The sequence below is a fragment of the Hemiscyllium ocellatum genome, chromosome 19 (assembly GCF_020745735.1).
Source record: "Hemiscyllium ocellatum isolate sHemOce1 chromosome 19, sHemOce1.pat.X.cur, whole genome shotgun sequence".
NCBI lineage: Eukaryota > Metazoa > Chordata > Chondrichthyes > Orectolobiformes > Hemiscylliidae > Hemiscyllium > Hemiscyllium ocellatum.
The window spans coordinates 39,340,930-39,359,000 of record NC_083419.1 but is presented as its reverse complement, the minus strand read 5'-3'; the positions used below and the strand labels follow the sequence as shown (position 1 = coordinate 39,359,000).

General features: G+C 42.0%; 1 protein-coding gene across 1 annotated transcript in view; it reads left to right on the top strand.

Moving 5' to 3' along the window:
* LOC132825061 (chromatin remodeling regulator CECR2) overlaps positions 1-18,071 on the top strand; it is a gene marked incomplete at its 3' end in the record, with an annotated part of 127,869 nt that overhangs the window by 91,845 nt on the left and 17,953 nt on the right. Inside the window, exons 11-13 of the mRNA XM_060840068.1 lie at positions 4,578-4,615; positions 4,732-4,823; positions 6,129-6,255. Of these exons, the coding sequence (XP_060696051.1) occupies positions 4,578-4,615; positions 4,732-4,823; positions 6,129-6,255 (257 nt within the window). The remainder of the gene's footprint in view (positions 1-4,577; positions 4,616-4,731; positions 4,824-6,128; positions 6,256-18,071) is intronic.

Sequence of the window (18,071 nt, the reverse complement as noted above, 5' to 3'; positions counted from 1 at the left end):
ACATCCTTCCAATAGGAAGGAGACCAGAATTGCACGCAATATTCCAACAGTGGCCTAACCGATATCCTGTACAGCTGCAACATGACCTCTCAACTCCTGTACTCAATACTCTGACCAATATAGGAAAGCATACCAAATGCCTTCTTCACTATCCTATCTAACTGCAAATCCACTTTCAAGAAGCTATGAACCTGCACTCCAAGGTCTCTTTGTTCAGCAACACTCCCTAGAACCTTACCATTAAGTGTATAAGTCCTGCTAAGATTTGCTTTCCCAAAATGCAGCACCTTGCATTTATCTGAATTAAACTCCATCTGCCACTTCTCAGCCCATTGGCCCATCTGGCCAAGGTCCTGTTGTAATCTGAGGTAACCTTCTTCGCTGAGAAAGTGAGGTCTGCAGATGCTGGAGATCAGAGCTGAAAATGTGTTGCTGGAAAAGCGCAGCAGGTCAGGCAGCATCCAAGGAACAGGAAATTCGACGTTTCGGGCATAAGCATCCTGAAGAAGGGCTTATGCCCGAAACGTCGAATTTCCTGTTCCTTGGATGCTGCTTGACCTGCTGCACTTTTCCAGCAACACATTTTCAGCTCTAACCTTCTTCGCTGTCCATTACACCTCCAATTTTGGTGTCATCTGCAAACTTACTAACTGTACTTCTCATACTCGCATCCAAATCATTTCTGTAAATGACAAAAAGTAGAGGACCTGGCACCTTGTAGCACTCCACTGGTCACAGGCCTCCAATCTGAAAAACAACCCTCCACCACTACCCTCTCTCTTCTACCTTTGAGCCAGTTCTCTATCCAAATGGCTAGTTCTCCCTGTATTCCATGAGATCAAACCTTGCTAATCCATCTCCCATGGGGAACCTTGTCGAACGCCTTACTGAAGTCCATATAGATCACATCTGCTGCTCTGCCCTCATCAATCTTCTTTGTTACTTCTTCAAAAAACTCAATCAAGTTTGTGAGACATGATTTCACATACACAAAGCCATGTTAACTACCCCTAATCAGTCCTTGCCTTTCCAAATACATGTACATCTTGTCCCTTAGCATTCCCTCCAACAACTTGCCCACCACCAAGGTCAGGCTCACTGGTCTATAGTTCCCTGGCTTGTCCTTACCACCCTTCTTAAACAGTGGCACCACATTTGCCAACCTCTCTTCTTCTGGCACCTCACCTGTGACTATTGGTGATACAAATATCTCAGCAAGAGGCCCAGCAATCACTTCCCTAGCTTCCCACAGAGTTCTCGGGTACACCTGATCAGGTCCTGGGGATTTATCCACCTTTACGCTTTTCAAGACAAACAGCACTTCCTCCTCTGTAATATGGACATTTTGCAAGATGTCACCATCTATTTCCCTACAGTCAATATCTTCCATATCCTTTTCTACAGTAAATACTGATGCAAAATACTCATTTAGTATCTCGCCCATTTTCTGTGGCTCCACACAAAGGCCACCTTGCTGATCTTTGAGGGGCCCTATTCTCTCACTAGTTACCCTTTTGTCCTTCATGTATTTGTAAAAACTCTTTGGATTCTCCTTAATTCTATTTGTCCTTAATTCATGTCCCCTTTTTGCCCTCCTGATTTCCCTTTTAAGTATACTCCTACTTCCTTCATACTCATCTAAGGATTCACTCGATCTGTCCTGTCTATACCTTATATATGCCTCCTCCTTTTTCTTAACCAAACCATCAATTTTTTTAGTCATCCAGTATTCCCTATACCCACCAGCCTTCCCTTTCACCCTAATAGGAATATACTTTCTCTGGATTCTTGTTATCTCATTCCTGAAAGCTTTTCATTTTCCAGCCTTTCTCTTACCTGCGAACATTTGCCCCCAATCAGCTTTCGAAAGTTCTTGCCCAATACTGTCAAAATTGGCCTTTCTCCAGTTTAGAACTTCAACTTTTAAATCTGGTCTATCCTTTTCTATCATTATTTTAAATCTAATAGAATTATGGTTGCTGGCCCCAAAGTGTTCCCCCGCTGACACCTCAGTCACCTGCCCTGCCTTATTTCCCAAGAGGTGGTCAAGTTTTGCACCTCCTCTAGTTGGTACATCCACATACTGAATCAGAAAATTGTCTTGTACACACTTAACAAGTTCCTCTCCATCTAAACTCTTAACATTATTGCAGTCCCAGTCTATGTTTGGAAAGTTAAAATCCCCTCCCATAACCACCCTATTATTCTTACAGATAGCTGAGATCTCCTCACGAGTTTGTTTCTCAATTTCTCTTCGGTTGGGGGTGGGGGGGGGTCTATAATACAATCCCCATAAGGTTATCATCCCTTTCTTATTTCTCAGTTCCACCCAAATAACTTCCCTGGATGTATTTCAGGGAATATCCTCCCTCAGCACAGCTGTAATGCTATCCCTTATCAAAAATGCCACTCTCCCACCTCTCTTGCCTCCCTTTCTATCCTTCCTGGAACATTAAGCTGCCAATCCTGCCCATCCCTGAGCCATGTTTCTGTAATTGCTATGATATTCCAGTCCATGTTCCTAACCATGCCCTGAGTTCATCTGCCTTCCCTATTGGGCCCCTTGCATTGAAATAAATGCAGTTTAATTTATTAGTCCTACCTTGTCCCTAACTGTTTGACTCGCTTCCGTTCTCAACTGTAGTAGTCTCAGATTGATCTCCTTCTTCACTATCTCCATGGGTTCCCACCACCACCACCCCCGCCCCACCTTACTTGTTTAAATCCTTGTTGTGGTTCTGTTCGCCGAGCTGGGAGTTTGTGTTGCAAACGTTTCGTTCCCTTTCTAGGTGACATCCTCAGTGCTTGAGAGCTTCCTGTGAAGCTCTTCTGTGACGTTTCCTCCGGCATTTATAGTGGTTTGTCTCTGCTGCTGCAGTGGCCGGTATATTGGGTCCAGGTCGATGTGTTTGTTGATAGAGTCTGTGGATGAATGCCATGCCTCTAGGAATGCCCTGGCTGTTCTCTGTTTGGCTTGCCCTATAATAATCGACTGGGACAACACTACTATTATAGGGCAAGCCAAACAGAGAACAGCCAGGGATTTCCTAGAGGCATGACACTCATCCACAGACTCTATCAACAAGCACATTGACCCGGACCCAATATACTGGCCACTGCAGCGGACAGCAAGAACTGACAACCGAAAGCAGCAGAGACAAGCCACTATAAATGCCGGAGGAAACATCACAGAAGCGCTTCACAGGAGGCTCCCAAGCACTGAGGATGTCACCTAGAAAGGGGACGAAACGTTTGCAACACAAACTCCCAGCTCGGTGAACAGAACCACAACAACAAGTACCCGAGCTACAAATCTTCTCCCAAACTTTGAGTTTAAATCCTCCCGAGCAGCTCTAGCAAATCTCCCTGCCAGTATATTAGTCCCCTTCCAATTTAGGTGCAATTGTCCTTCTTGTACAGGTCAATTCTACCCAAAAGAGATTCCAATGATCCAAAAATGTGAATCCTTCTCCCATATACCAGCTCCTCAGCCATGCATTCATCTGCTCTATCCTCCTATTCCTGCTCTCACTAGCTTCTAGCACTGGGAGTAATCCTGATATTACTACTCTTGAGGATCTCATTTTTAAATTTCTGCCGAATTTTGAAATCTCTCTTCAGAATCTCAACCTTTTCCCTTCCTATGTCCTTGGTTCCAAAGTCTACAATGACCTCTTGCTGTCCCCTCTCCCCCTTGAGAACATTCTGCACCCTCTCTAAGACATCCTTGATCCTGGCACCAGGAAGCAACACACCATTCTGCTTCTTCACTGCTGGCCACAGAAATGTCTGTCTGTACCTCAGACTAGAGAATCTCCTAACATAATTGATCTCTTGGAACCCGACGTACCCCTCGTTGCAATAGAGCCAGTCTCAATACCAGAAACTTGGCTGATCGTGCTATGTTCCCCTGAGAATCCATCACCCCCTACATTTTCCAAAACAGCATACCTGTTTGAAATGGGTATATCCACAAAAGACTCCTGCACTAGCTGCCTACCTCTCTTACCTTTCCTGGAGTTAGCCCATCTATGTGACTGTATCTGAGACTCCCCCCGCCCACCCCCCTCCCCTCCCCTCCCCCCCCCAAGCCTTTCTATAATGCCATCCATCTCATACTGTTGCTCATTTCTCTTCACTTTGTGTCTGTTATAATTTACAATCAAAACAAATGTTTTGAAGTATAGAATGTATTTGGCATTTAGCACTTCTGTAAAGTAACAAAATGTGCTTCAGAATTATGAGTTTTACAAAGTACACTAGAGCGCTGCCCGCTGTTGGTACACAGACTTCTGATGGTGATTTGGTTCCTAGTTGTACTACTCTGTGAGTAGATTTGGTATTTTGGATATATTAACAAGAAGCAATATCTATTGCATGTCAGTAATGGGAGTAGATTGTGTTGACAAGTGCTGTATATTTTTATTCTAAATGGAGTTTCTTTTTAAAATCATTCTTGTGTGCATTGGGTTATAGATGTTAAAATTAGAATTTATCGCAGACCAAAAATAATTAGAGAAACCTAATCGGTAAAGGAAAGTAAATTATTGATTCATTTTAAATCTCTTCTGTTGTAGATTTGAACTCGATGAAGATTATATTGCTATGTATAAAGGTAAGCAAGTAATTTTTTTTCAAAGATGTTTGATTTTAAATAACTTGGGTGTCTTTTCACAAGTAGGAACTTATTTACATTGTACATTGAGATTCATTGTGTTTTTTCTCCATCAGTCCTAGATGCTGTGAAAGCTCACAAGGATTCTTGGCCCTTTCTTGAACCTGTAGATGAATCATATGCCCCAAATTACTACGAGATAATTGAAGTAAGAATATTGTTCTTGTTGCATCCTGTATTTATTATTAAAATGTATTTTGGATGGATTGTCTCAGTAAAAATGAGAAGAAAAAGTAAATCAGCCAGGCATTTTTGACAATGCCAAAATAGAACTGCTATTGCCAAAACTTATGGGTTTACAATGAATTACAGATTAAGAATAGGATTTTTTTTGCAGAGATGATTAGGCACAATATTTTAAAAGTGATTCTAGAAGAAAGATGGGATCACTTATATCTACTTATTATGAATTAATGTCAAGTCATTTTCCTTGTTTGCCTTTGCTTTGATAAGTAAAGAGACGGAAATTTGAACTGGTGTCATCTATTAAATTCAGTTTTGAAGTGAATGTGCTGAATTGTTACATGGAAAACTTAGTCTCCTTTGGATCGCTCATTTCCAAGTGCAGGCAGTAAAGTAATTCTAATGTTATTCTGGTAATAATAGATTAATGTTATGCATTGAGCAACTGCTGGTCACTTTGGACCAACTCTAGTGGCATGCAAATAGGAAATTTTCACTCAGTAAACTGAATTTCTGTGAATCAATATGAACAGAATCTGATTTTTTTGTTGATCTCAAAGGTTAGGAAAATTAGTGCTTGTGTGTTACAGTTCCATTTTAAGTACCTCATGTCAGCAGGAAGCACATTCAAGTTTGGAACTGTTAAATACAAATACTCTGCTGTACAATATACCTGTCTTCAGAAGACTGCTAGAGACAAAAAAACTGCAAATGCTGCAATCCAAAGTAGACAAGCGGGAGGCTGGAAGAACACAGCAAGCCAGGCAGCAATCAGGACTAGTCCTGAAAAAGGGCCAATACCTGAAATATTGACTTCTGCACCTCCTGATGCTGCCTGGCTTGCTGTGTTCTTCCAGCCTCCTCCTTGTCTATTTCAGAAAACTGCTGTTGCAGCAATCCTGACATTTTTGCCATTTGCTCTTCTAGTCATTCAATGTACTTTGAATATAGTTGCCAGTTAATATTGTTTAAGGAACACATTCAAGCTATCGCTATCAGCCCTCTGTCACTAGGAAATTTCACTCAATTAAATTCTGATTGTGAAACTATGGTGAACTCTTAATACCCATACGTACTATCAAACTACAGTGCAGCAAAATGTAATTGAAACCAGAGAGATTAGCTATGAAAATTTAAGTAATTCATACGTAACCAGAAAAAAGTTTCTTTTGTTCGTTTTTTTAAGAAATCTCTTGAGCAGCCATTGCTTGGCATACAGTATTGTTAAACAATTTTTCACAACCACGTCAAACTATGTTTAACATTTTAGACACCTATGGATCTATCCACCATTGAAAGAAAACTTAATGAAAAACAATATACCGTGAAAGAAGAATTTGTTGCTGATATGAAGGTTATGTTTGAAGATTGTCTGGAATATAATGGCGAAGGAAATGGTGAGTCTGGAGCAATAAGTTCTTACAATTTTTATCAACATTGTTTTGACAATTAATTTTAGTAGAGCAAAGTATCCAGTCATGAACAGTGCTGGACAATTAAACAACTAACAAGAAAAGGAAGCTACATAAGTATCCTCATCCTTAATGATGGGGGACTCTAGCACGTCAGTGCAAAAGGTAAGGCTGAAGTATTTTCATCCACCGTCAACCAGAAGTGACCTGTTTAGACTAAGTTGTAGAACTCTTGAGGGATTAAATTCGCTTCTTAACGTATCCAACTTGTTCATGGTTATAGGCGTTGATGAGTCAGCATTTCTTGCCGAATCTAATTGCCTTGAGAAGGAGCTGGGGTGAGCTGCATTCTTAACCACTGCAATCCTTGGGGTGTATGTACTTCAATAATGCTGCTAGAAAGGGAGTTTAAAGATTTGAATCCAGTAACAGTTGAAAAAAATGGTAATGTATTTCTATGTAAAGATGATATATGTTTTGGAGGGAAACTTATAATGTATAATGTACAATGTGTTGGTGCTCCTGGGTGTCTGCTGGCTTTGTCCTTCGAAGTGGTAAAGGTTGGACGTTTGGAAATTGTTGTCAAAAGAGTCTTGGTGAACTGCAATGCGTTGTATGTTGTGTTTAATAAACTCTGCTGCCATGATATGTATGTGGAGAAGGAAACAAATGCTGAAGGTAATGTAGAGGGTGCCATTTAAGTCTGCTGCTTTGTCCTGGATGGTATCAAGCTGGAGCTGCATTATCTAGCTGCTTGTATTGCTGGAGTTGCATTTATCTAGGCATATGCAATCCCTAGTTCAATCCTGTACTTAAAGCAAGAGTTGTTATGTGGCTTTATTTATAGCTATCCATTCTGTCAAGGGGAGGTGGTTAAATTCACCCATTGGTGGTGATCAGTACCTCGTATTTGTGTAGTGGAATAGTTACTTGCCACTTATCAGCCTCAGACTGGATGTTACCCAACTCTTTCTTGAAATAGACACAGGCTGCTGCATTTTTTGAAGAGTTGCGAACAGTGCTGAACATTGTGCAATTACCAGTGGACATTCAAGTTTCTGCCCTTATGATGGAAGGAGGTTCATTGCTGAAGCAGCTCAAGATAGTTGGACTGAGGAGAGCCCTAACCTGAGGAATTCACGCAGTGATGTCCTGTGACTAAGATAATAGGCCACTAATAACTGCAAACATCTTCCTGTGTGCTAGGCATGACTACAAACAATGGACGGCTTTCTTCCTGATTTTCCATTGACTCCCATTGAGCTGGAGTGCCTTGATGTCATACTTTATCAAATGTATCCTTAATGCTAGAGGTAGTTACATATGTCTCACTTCAGGTGTTCAACTCTTCTGTCACTGTTTGAACCAAGGCTATCATAAGGTCAGGAACTGAATGGTCTGGTGGAGCCCAAATTAATTGCATGTGAGTAGGTTATTGCTGAGCAAGTGCAGCTTGAAAGCACTGTCAATTACCCCCTCCATTTCTTTGCTGATGATCAAAAGTAGACTGGGGTGACAAGTGGATTGGATTTGTCCTGTTTTTTGTGCTCAAGACGTACCTGGGCAATTTTCTACATTACCAGTTTGATGCCAGTGTTCTCATTGTGCTGGGAGGGTTTGGCTAAGGTATGACTGGTTCTGGAGTACAAGTCTTCAGTGCTATTGCTGGAATGTTGTTAGGACCATAGTCTTTGTGGTATGCAGTGCCTTACGTTCTTTCTAGCTCTTATCTGTGGTGCTGACTACCTGTGAATGATGCTGAGATGGGTCATCCACTTGTTATTGCTAGCAAATATTTCAGCTTAGTCTTTGCACTGATGTCCTTGGCTTCACCACCGTTCAGGATGGAGATATTTGCGGAGCTGCCTGCTGCTATTTATTTAATTTTCCATCATAATTTGTGACTGGATGTGGCAGGATGCAAGAAAATTGATCTGACTGATGATGTTCCTAGTATATCCACCTGCACTCTTGACAACCCAGCTTGATGGTAATGGTACAGTGGGTCAGATGCCTGGGAATGAGGTTGCAGATTGTAGTCAGATTTAATTTAATTGCTGCTGTTGGCTCACAGCACCTCATGGATGGCTGGTTTTGAGGTGCCAGTTCTGTTTGAAATCCATCCCATTTAGCAAGGTGATTATGCTTCTCAACATGATGTATATCCTCAATGTGAAGATGGGATTTTGGTTCCATGCACACACTGTGGTTGTCACTCCAACCAATAATATCTGGGAGACCTGTAACTGCGGTCAGTAGATAGGTTAGGTTGAGGACAAGTATGTTTTTCCCTCCTCTTAGTTCTCTCACTAACTGCTCCCATCACTCAGGGAGTGATGTGAACTGATCAGGAATACCATTGTGGACCCCGTTTATGTAGTGAATTGTAATCTGGTTCATTCAGATATTTCAGAAGATTTGAAGCTCAGGTTGAGGTTCAGGTTGTAAGCTTGTTCACTGAGCTGGTAGGTTTGTTCTCAGACATTTCGTCACCATGCTAAGACACATCATTAGTGAGCCTCCAGTGAAGGCTTTGGTGTCTGTCCCGCTTTCTATTTGTGTCTTGGTCTGTTAAGGTGGATGATATCATTTCCGGTTCATTTTCTCAGAGAGTAGTAAATGGGGTCCAAATCGATGTGGTTATTGATGGTTTGAATGCCAAGCCTCTAAGAATTCCCATGTGCATCTTTGTTTAGCCTGTCTTGGATGAATGTGATGTCCTCCTTCGCCTGTGTGTAAGGATACTAGTGATAGTTGGTCGTATCATTTGGTGGCTAGTTGGTGCTCATATATCCTGGAGGTAGTTTCCTGCCTGTCCATTGTAGTTTTTGTTACAGTCCTTGCAGGATATTTTGTACATGACATTTGTTTTACTGGCAATTGGTACAGGGTCCTTTAGGGTCATCAGTAATTGCTTCCATGTGCTAGTGGGTTACTATGATGCCAAGGACTCAGAGTAGTCTGGTCGTCATTTCAGAGATGTCTTTGTATGGTAGTGTGGCTAGAGTCTCTGGGCGTGTTGTGTCTTCTTGTTTAGGTTTGTTGTTTAAGAATCGGCGGACTGTGTTTATCGGGTACCCGTTGTTCACAAATACGTTGTATAGATAATTGTTTTCTGCCACGCGTAGTTCCTGGGTGCTGCAGTGTGTTGTGGCCTGTTTAAATAATGTCCTCATGCAGCTCCATTTGTGGGTGTTGGGATGAGTATCTAGTCTGTTGAGTATCTGGTCTGTGTGTGTTGCTTTCCTATAGACGCCGGTCTGCAGTTTTCCATTGACTGTTCGTTTTACTGTGAAATTGAGGAAGGGGAGTCTGTTATTGTTCTCTTCCTCTTTGGCGAAATGTATGCCAGTAAGGATGCTAACAATATTGTAGGTTTCTTCCAACTTGTTCCTTTCGTGATGACAAAGGTGTAATCTACACAGCGGATCCAAAGTTTGGGTTGACTCGTGGGGAGGGCTGTTCATTCGAGTCTCTGCATAACTGCTTCTGCTATGAATCCTGATATTGGTAATTCCATGAGTGTTCCATTGATTTGTTTGTAGGTCTTATCGCTGAAGGTGAAATGGGTATTGAGGCACAGGTCTACTAACTTGAGAATGCTGTCCTTGCTGATGGAGTTGGTGCTGTCTGGTGTTTGTGTCCTTGTTTCATCTAGTAGTAAGGTCAGTGTTTCTTTGGCCAGGCTGATGTTAATGGATGTGAATAGGGCCATCATGTCGAAGGAAACCATGATTTTGTGTTCTTCTATTTTGGTATCTTTGATGTTCAGGAATTCTTCGGTGGAGTGGGTGGTGTGGCATGAGTTTTGTATGAGGTATTTCAGTTTATGATGAAGTTTCTTTGCTAGTCTGTATGTAAGTATGCAAGGAAGTGAGACTGTGGGTCTGAGGGGGGCCTCTGGTTTGTGTACCTTAGGTAATCCATAGAAATGTGGTGTTTTGGATCTGTCTTGTTACCTGTTTTGTGAAGTTTCTTCAGTAATGCTGAGATACAGTTTTCTAGCTGTAGAGTCTGGTCCATCGCCACCTGTTGTTAGGGGTTGGTATCTGCGAGTAGTGAGTTTACCTTTATTGAGTTCCAAACCAGAGGACACAGCTTAAAAATACGGGGTAGACCATTTAGGACAGAGATGAGGAGAAACTTCTTCACCCAGAGAGTGGTGGCTGTGTGAAATGCTCTGCCCAGAGGGCAGTGGAGACCCAGCCTCTGCATTCATTTAAGAAAGAGTTGTATAGAGCTCTGAAGGATAGTGGAATAAAGGGTTATGGAGATAAGGCAGGAACAGGACACTGATTAAGGATGATCAGCCATGGTCATATCAAATGGTGGTGCAGGCTCAAAGGACAGAATGGCATACTCCTGCACCTCTTGTCTATTGTTTATCCCAATACTGTCAAATGGAGCTGCATCAGGACATTATTTAAACAGGCCACAACTCAATGCAGCACCCAGGAACTATGAGTGGCAGAAGAAAAATACCTATACAGCGTATTTAAGAACAACGGATACCTGATAAACACAGTCCACCAATTCTTAAGCAACAAACCCAAACAAGAGAAAACAACATGCCCAGAGACTCTAGCCACACTATCACACATCAAAGACCTCTCTGAGATGATGACCAGACTACTCCAAACCCTTGGCATCAGGGTAGCCCACAAACCTACCAACACACTGAAACAGCTGATGAACCTAATGGAACCTGTGCCAATAGCCAGCAAAACTAATGTCATTTTCAAAATACCCTGCAAGGACAACAACAAACACTACATCAGATAGACAGGCAGGAAACTAGCACCAACTAGCCATCAATTGACATGACCACATATCATTAGTATCCTTACACAGGCAATGGAGGACACCACTTCAACTGGGACAACACATTCATCCTAGGACAGGCTAAACAAAGCCATGCATGAGAATTCCTAAGGGCCTGGCTTTCAAACCAGAACTTCACCAAGAAACACATCGATTTGGACACCATTTACCAACATCTGAGAAAAAGAACCAAAAATGGTATCTCCAAGACACATAAATAGAAAGTGGAACAGAACACCAGCGCTTCACTGGAGGTTCACTGATGATGTTACCAAGCATAGTGACAAAATGCCTGAAAACAAATCTTCCAGCTCATTAAGCAAACTTACAACCTGAGTTCATTCAAGTTTCAAGCAATAGCAGCTGAATAATCGCTGAATTATAGCAACGCAGAGAGAAGCCATTCGGCGCATTGAGCCTGCACAGTCTATTAATTAGTGCTGATCTGCCTTCTTTCCCATATCCCTCGACACTGGATGGATTTCTGGATAGAAACAATGTCCTCTTGAACCTCCCTCCACCACATTTCAAGGGAGTCAATCCCAGACCTTAATGACTCACTGCATGAAAAAGATTTTTTTCACATCACCTTTGCTTTGATTGCACATCACTTTAAATCTATACCCTGTCATTCTTGTTTCTTTTTAGAAGTAGAAACAGTTTCATCCTATCTATGTTGTGCGGCCTGCTCACAATGTTAAAAACCTCAGTCAGACTTCTCAGCTCTCTTCACTCCCTGAAACCATAAGAAATAGGAATAAGCTATTTGGTTCTTTGAACCTGCGCTGTCATTGCATAGGGTCTTGGCTGATCCGCCACTCCTCATGCCTACTTCCTGCCCTTGTTTCTTCTGCTGATGAAGAATCGGGTATCTATCTTGGCCTTAAATATAGAGTCATAGAGATATATAGCATGGAAACAGACCCTTCAGTCTAACTCATCCATGCTGACCAGATATCCTAAATTAATCTATCCCATTTGTCAGAATTTGACCCCATGTCTCTAAACCCTTCCTATTCATATACCTACCCAATGCCTTTTAAATGTTGCAATTGTACCAGCTTCCTCCACTTCCTCTGGCAACTCATTCTATACAGTGCGGGCAAAAGTCACCCCTTAGGTTCCTTTTATATTTTCCCCTCTCATTCTCAACCTGTGCCCTCTAGTTCTGGACTCTCCCAATCCAGGAAAAAGACCTTGTCTACATACCTTTTGCATGCCCCTTATGATTTTATAAACCTCTATAAGGTCTGCCCTCAGCCTCCAGCAGTCCAAGAAAAACAGGCCCAACCTCTCCCTCAGTATCTCCCTATAGCTCAAACCCTCCAACTCCTGCAACATCCTTGTAAATCCTACACACAAAGACTCTGCCTCCACAGCTCTCTGTGGCAGGGAGTTCCAAAGAGAGACAGCCCACTGAGAGAAGGAATTCTTCCTCATCTCAGCATTAAATTGCCTCCCCTAAATTCTGCGACTATGCCTCTGGCCCCAGACATTGCCATGAGTTGAAACACCTTCTTAGAATTTACCTTGTCAAGTCCCTTTAGAATCCTCTATGTCTCAATGAGACCATCTGTTGTTGTTCTAAATTCCAGTGAGTCCAGTCCCAAACAGTTTAACCTTTGCACATAAGACAAGTTCTCCATACCTACTCTAATGCTCCAATTCCCTTCAAATAAGGGCCAGTATTCCATTTGCCTTCCTGATTACCTGATGTACCTGGGAAAACCGTCCCAACTTTTTCAATCTATCATTGTGGCAGAAGTCTCATACTGGGTGCCATTCTAATAAATCACTTTGGCACTCTCAAATATATTTGCATCTTTCTTATAAGGTGATGGCCAGCATTGTGTATGCACGAAACATGACAATTAGTGCCTTCCTGAAAGCTGTGCCACCTTTTGCATACAAAGCCTATAAGCACGACAGATTATCATCTTCCACTATTACTACAGGAAACTTCAGAACGATGACTCATTACACGTGTGAAAGGAAGGACCCATGTTCTGGAAAAGGTACACACGTGATTAAGGGATACATTTATGCATTACTACGTATGGTAATCTTTGGATTAATCCTTCAGATATGGGACAAGGTGATTAGGAAGCTGAACATATCATTATAGAGATGGTGTCAGGATGAGGTTTTTTTTAATGGACTCTAGTTCTGCAGAAGATGGGGGAGTTATGGAAAATGCAGCTATTCTGAAGGAAACTAATGAACTGACAAACAGATGAAAGGGAAGTCATTTACAAAGAATATAAGCTAAGAAAGAAGCACCAACAAAAAAAATTGAGGTAAGTTATGCAAGTGAAGAAGTATTTAGTAGAAAAGGATAAAAAAAGGATGAAATTATGGAACGAGGTGTTGTGTGAACAAAATAAACGGTGGCATGTTAATTCAGTTGAACTATTTTAATTTAGATGTTCAGAAAAAGAAAAATTGGCATGTATATAGTGCTTCCTTCACCTTTTCCCATGTGATGCTATATTTTGTTTCTGACTGTGTAACACAAGTAAGTAATTCAGGTTTATGAGAATTGTTGAGCAATCAAGGTGGACAGAGGGCTGAGATTAAATTGCTGAAGGAGGAGAAGACTTCATTTGGTGAGGAGTGGGGGTTTTGATTCTTGATGAAAAGATGGCAAATAATGTTGATGAAAACGGTAGGTTCCTCCAATAAATAAAATCTACCTCACAGGCTTTTCTGTAGGAAGAGTCAGGTCTGAGGGCGCAGTCCATTAGGCCATGACTACCAATAGAAAAATAGTACAGATTTAAAGAGCCCTCACAGCTCTTAGTATTCAGCCCCAGCATTATGACAACCAAAGCTGCGACAGAGTTTGCAACGCCTAAAGTCCCCAAAATTTAGGTAGCCCTGATATAGAACTTTTCACAACTTCATTATGTCCCAAAGTACCTTTTGGACAATGAATTATTTTTAAAATCTCAATCCAATGTTTGCCAATGTGTACACAGCAAGCTCCCACTATACAATAAAGTGTCCAGAAATTCCATTTCTTCTTTAGTTTTATTTATTTGTCAGGACAGTATGAAAACTGTACTGCTCCTGTTTATGTTATTCTGTTGTGTCTTTTGTGTCCAGTGAGTAGAAATACAGGGTTCCAGTATAGCTGCTTATTCTAAAAATTGAACCTTCCACAGTGTTACATTGCTTCAGTTAAGGGATTAGGCACTAAAGCTGAGGACTCAATAGCAAGCTGTACTGTGAGCAAAGACTGACACCTAGGCCACAATTGAAGTGTTGCACGCAACTCTAATGTTCCTCCATAAAATGATACCAGGGATGTGAAAAATATAAAATGACGATTCATAAGAATGTTATATGGTACAAGATTATAGTTATGAAGAAAAGTTAGAAAAATTGAGGCTTTTCTTACTGAACAAATAGATGAAACCTAATCAAAGTGAGTTTAAGTAAATAGCAAAAGATATTTTGTCTGCTGTTTGGTGAATCTGTGGGATAGGTTATAAATTGTAGGATAGAACTTAGAATACTTCAGCTGAAATAGCAATTGCTGGGAGAAACAAAAAATGGAGATTGAAAAATATGAGCAAAAGGCAAAGAAATGGGATCAGAATAAACAACAATTTACATAATAAGTTCCCAGCTCTGATATGATGTTGAATGGCCTCCTGTGTTTAACACAACATTTTTCATTCTTCCAGTTGACATATTGTTGGTTTTACCTACCTGCACTACCATCCATGCTCCTCAATCTCTCCTCTTTACTCTTTTAAGGATCTGATTGTTCAAGTTATAGTTCCTTTCACCATTTTTTTCCCTGAGCTGATCTGCCACTTTACTAATGGTGGTGTACAACTTGAAAGTAACATGTGGAAGGGCCAGCTGAGTTCTGAGGAAGGGTCGCTGGACCCAAAACAGTAACTAATTTCTCTGCACGGTTGCTGCCAGACCTGCAGGGCTGTTCCAGCAATTTCTGTTTTCGTTTCTGATTGCCAGCATCTGCAGTTCAGCCAGTTTTTATGTGGAAGTTTTGGGTTTGTTTTCTCCCTTCTATTCATTTGACATAATTCTGGTAATGATTTTTGGGGGGAAACAGGATTAGTGCTTTTGTAATTTTCCCTCCTCCATTCTGGAATGCATGCTGGTTCATACACTGAGATAAGCAACCAAATGAAGAGACCTAGAGCAGTGTTTTTAGTGTAAAGGGGAGAAAAATCTTGTTTGTTTCAAGTTAGTTTAGATTATTTTAGTGCTTAACTCCATATGCTTTAAATCCTATTCTTAAATTGGTCTAACTTCTTTAATTGAATTGAATTTGTTGTCATGTGTACCGAGGCACAGTGAAAAGCTTTATCTTGCGAGCAATACAGGCAGATCACATAGTTAGGTAGCATAGATAAGTAAATAATAGGTAAACAGCAGCAAAAATAAAAAAAAACACAGGTACAGGCAAATGTTAAAAGTTTGAGAGTCCATTCAGTATTCTAACAACAATAGGGTAGAAACTGTTTCGAAACAGGCTGGTGCGTGTGTTCAGGTTTCAGTACCTTCTCCCTGATGATAGAGTTTGTAGAAAAACATTGCCAGGGTGGGATGGATCTTTGAGAATGCTGGCAGCCTTTTCTTGACAGCGGGCCTAATAGATGGATGCTATAAATGAGAGGTTGGCCTTTGTGATTGTCTGAGCTGAAAATGTGTTACTGGAAAAGCGCAGCAGGTCAGGCAGCATCCAAGGAGCAGGAGAATCGACATTTCAGGCATGAGCCCTTCTTCAGGAATGAGGAAAGTGTTGCTGAGTTCGAGGGTTGGGACTGAGACAAGGTGGGGGGAGGGGAAATGAGGAAACTGGAGAAATCTGAGTTCATCCCTTGTGGTTGGAGGGTTCCTAGGCTGAAGATGAGACGCTCTTCCTCCAGCCGTCGTGTTGCTATGGTCTGGCAATGGAGGAGTCCAAGGACCTGCATGTCCTTGGTGGAGTGGGAGGGGGAGTTGAAGTGTTGAGCCACGGGGTGGTTGGGTTGGTTGGTCCAGGTGTCCCAGAGGTGTTCTCTGAAACGTTCCGCAAGTAGGCAGCCTGTCTCCCCACTATAGAGGAGGCCACATCGGGTGCAGCGGATGCAGTAAATGATGTGCGTGGAGGTGCAGGTGAATTTGTGGTGGATATGGAAGGATCCCTTGGGGCCTTGGAGGAAAATAAGTGGGGAGGTGTGGGCGCAAGTTTTGCATTTCTTGCAGTTGTGGGGGAAGGTGCCAGGGGTGGAGGTTGAGTCGGGTGGGGGTTGTGGACCTGACGAGGGAGTCACAGAGGGAGTGGTCTTTTTGCAACGCTGATAGGGAGGAGAGGGAAATATATCCCTGGTGGTGGGGTCTGTTTGGTGTGGTGGAAATGACGACGGATGATATGATGTATATGGAGATTGGTGGGGTGGTAGGTGAGGACCGGTGGGGTTCTGTCCTGGTGGCAATTGGAGGGGCGTGGCTCAAGGGCAGAGGAGCGTGAAGTGGAGGAGATGCGGTGGAGTGCATCGTCGATCCCGTCAGTCCCAACCCTCAAACTTAGCACCACCTTACTAACCTGCAATCTTCTTCCTGACCTCTCTGCCCCCACCCCCACTCCGGCTATCACCCTCACCTTGACCTCCTTCCACCTATCGCATTTCCAACGCCCCTCCCCCAAGTCCCTCCTCCCTACCTTTTATCTTAGCCTGCTGGACACACTTTCCTCATTCCTGAAGAAGGGCTCATGCCCGAAACATAGATTCTTCTGCTCCTTGGATGTTGCCTGACCTGCTGCGCTTTTTCAGCAACACATTTTCAGCTCTGATCTCCAGCATCTGCAGTTCTCACTTTCTCCTTTGTGATTGTCCGGCCAAGCTCGCCACTCTCTGTAACCGTCTCCAATCTTGAATGGTACAGTTGCCATACCAGGTAGTGATACATCCAGACAGAGTGCTCTCGATGGTACACCTATAAAAATTGGCAAGGGTATTTGCCATCATGCCAAATTTCCTCAGCTGCCTGAGGAAGAAGAGACGTTGTTGGACCTTTGTAACCAGTTTGTGTCCACGTGAATAGTCCAAGAAAACTTGTTGTGGATGGCCACTCCCAGGAGCTTGACAGACTCCATTCATTTCACCTCTGTGCTGTTGATGGGTAGGAGGGCATGAGATTGTTGCTTGAATTTGTTGCTGCCCTCTCCTTACATGATGCACTCTGCTGGTTGTACTAAATGATGAAATCCTGTTGAGGTCATGTACTACTTGTAATTTTATGTGGTGTTGATTTAGGAACATAAATGGGCCATTCAACCATCGAGTCTGCTTCACCATTCGGTCATGGCTAATGTTTCTTAACTGCCTTCTCCTGTAACCCTTTGGTCCCCTTATCAACAGCCTATCTATTTCTTAAATACATTGAATGACTTGGCCTCCAAAACCCTCAGCTGTAGTGAGTTCCACAGATTTAACCACCCTCTGGCTAAAAAATTCTTCCTCATCTCAGTTCTACAGGGTCGTCCCTTCACTCTGAGGCTGTGCCCTCTGGTCCTACTACTGGGAACAATAAAAGAGCTTGCAACATTTATAAAAACCTGCAGTAACCTTTTGTCAAGCCAGTCTTTAATCAAAAAAATCCAATCATTCTGTAAACCACACTTCTCTCTTAAAGGTCCACATATTGACTTTTGATAATATTGTTGATTTGTGGGTCATGTTGATAATACAATGTTTATTTGATTTATTGTTGATAATACAATGTTTTTTTTATATAACTTTGCAAGTTATTAATGAACAATAGTTTCCATTACCCAATTTAAACCAATGGATGTGTAATTCTTGATTATGGTATCATATTGCTATTGCTATTTTGAATTAGAATAACATTAGCAGAAATTTATTCATCCCCAGAAGCAGATGTTGTTCTTATGGATCCCCCAGGTATCAAACAGCCTTACCTGTGTCTCACAAATTTTTAACTTTTTTTTACTATGTATT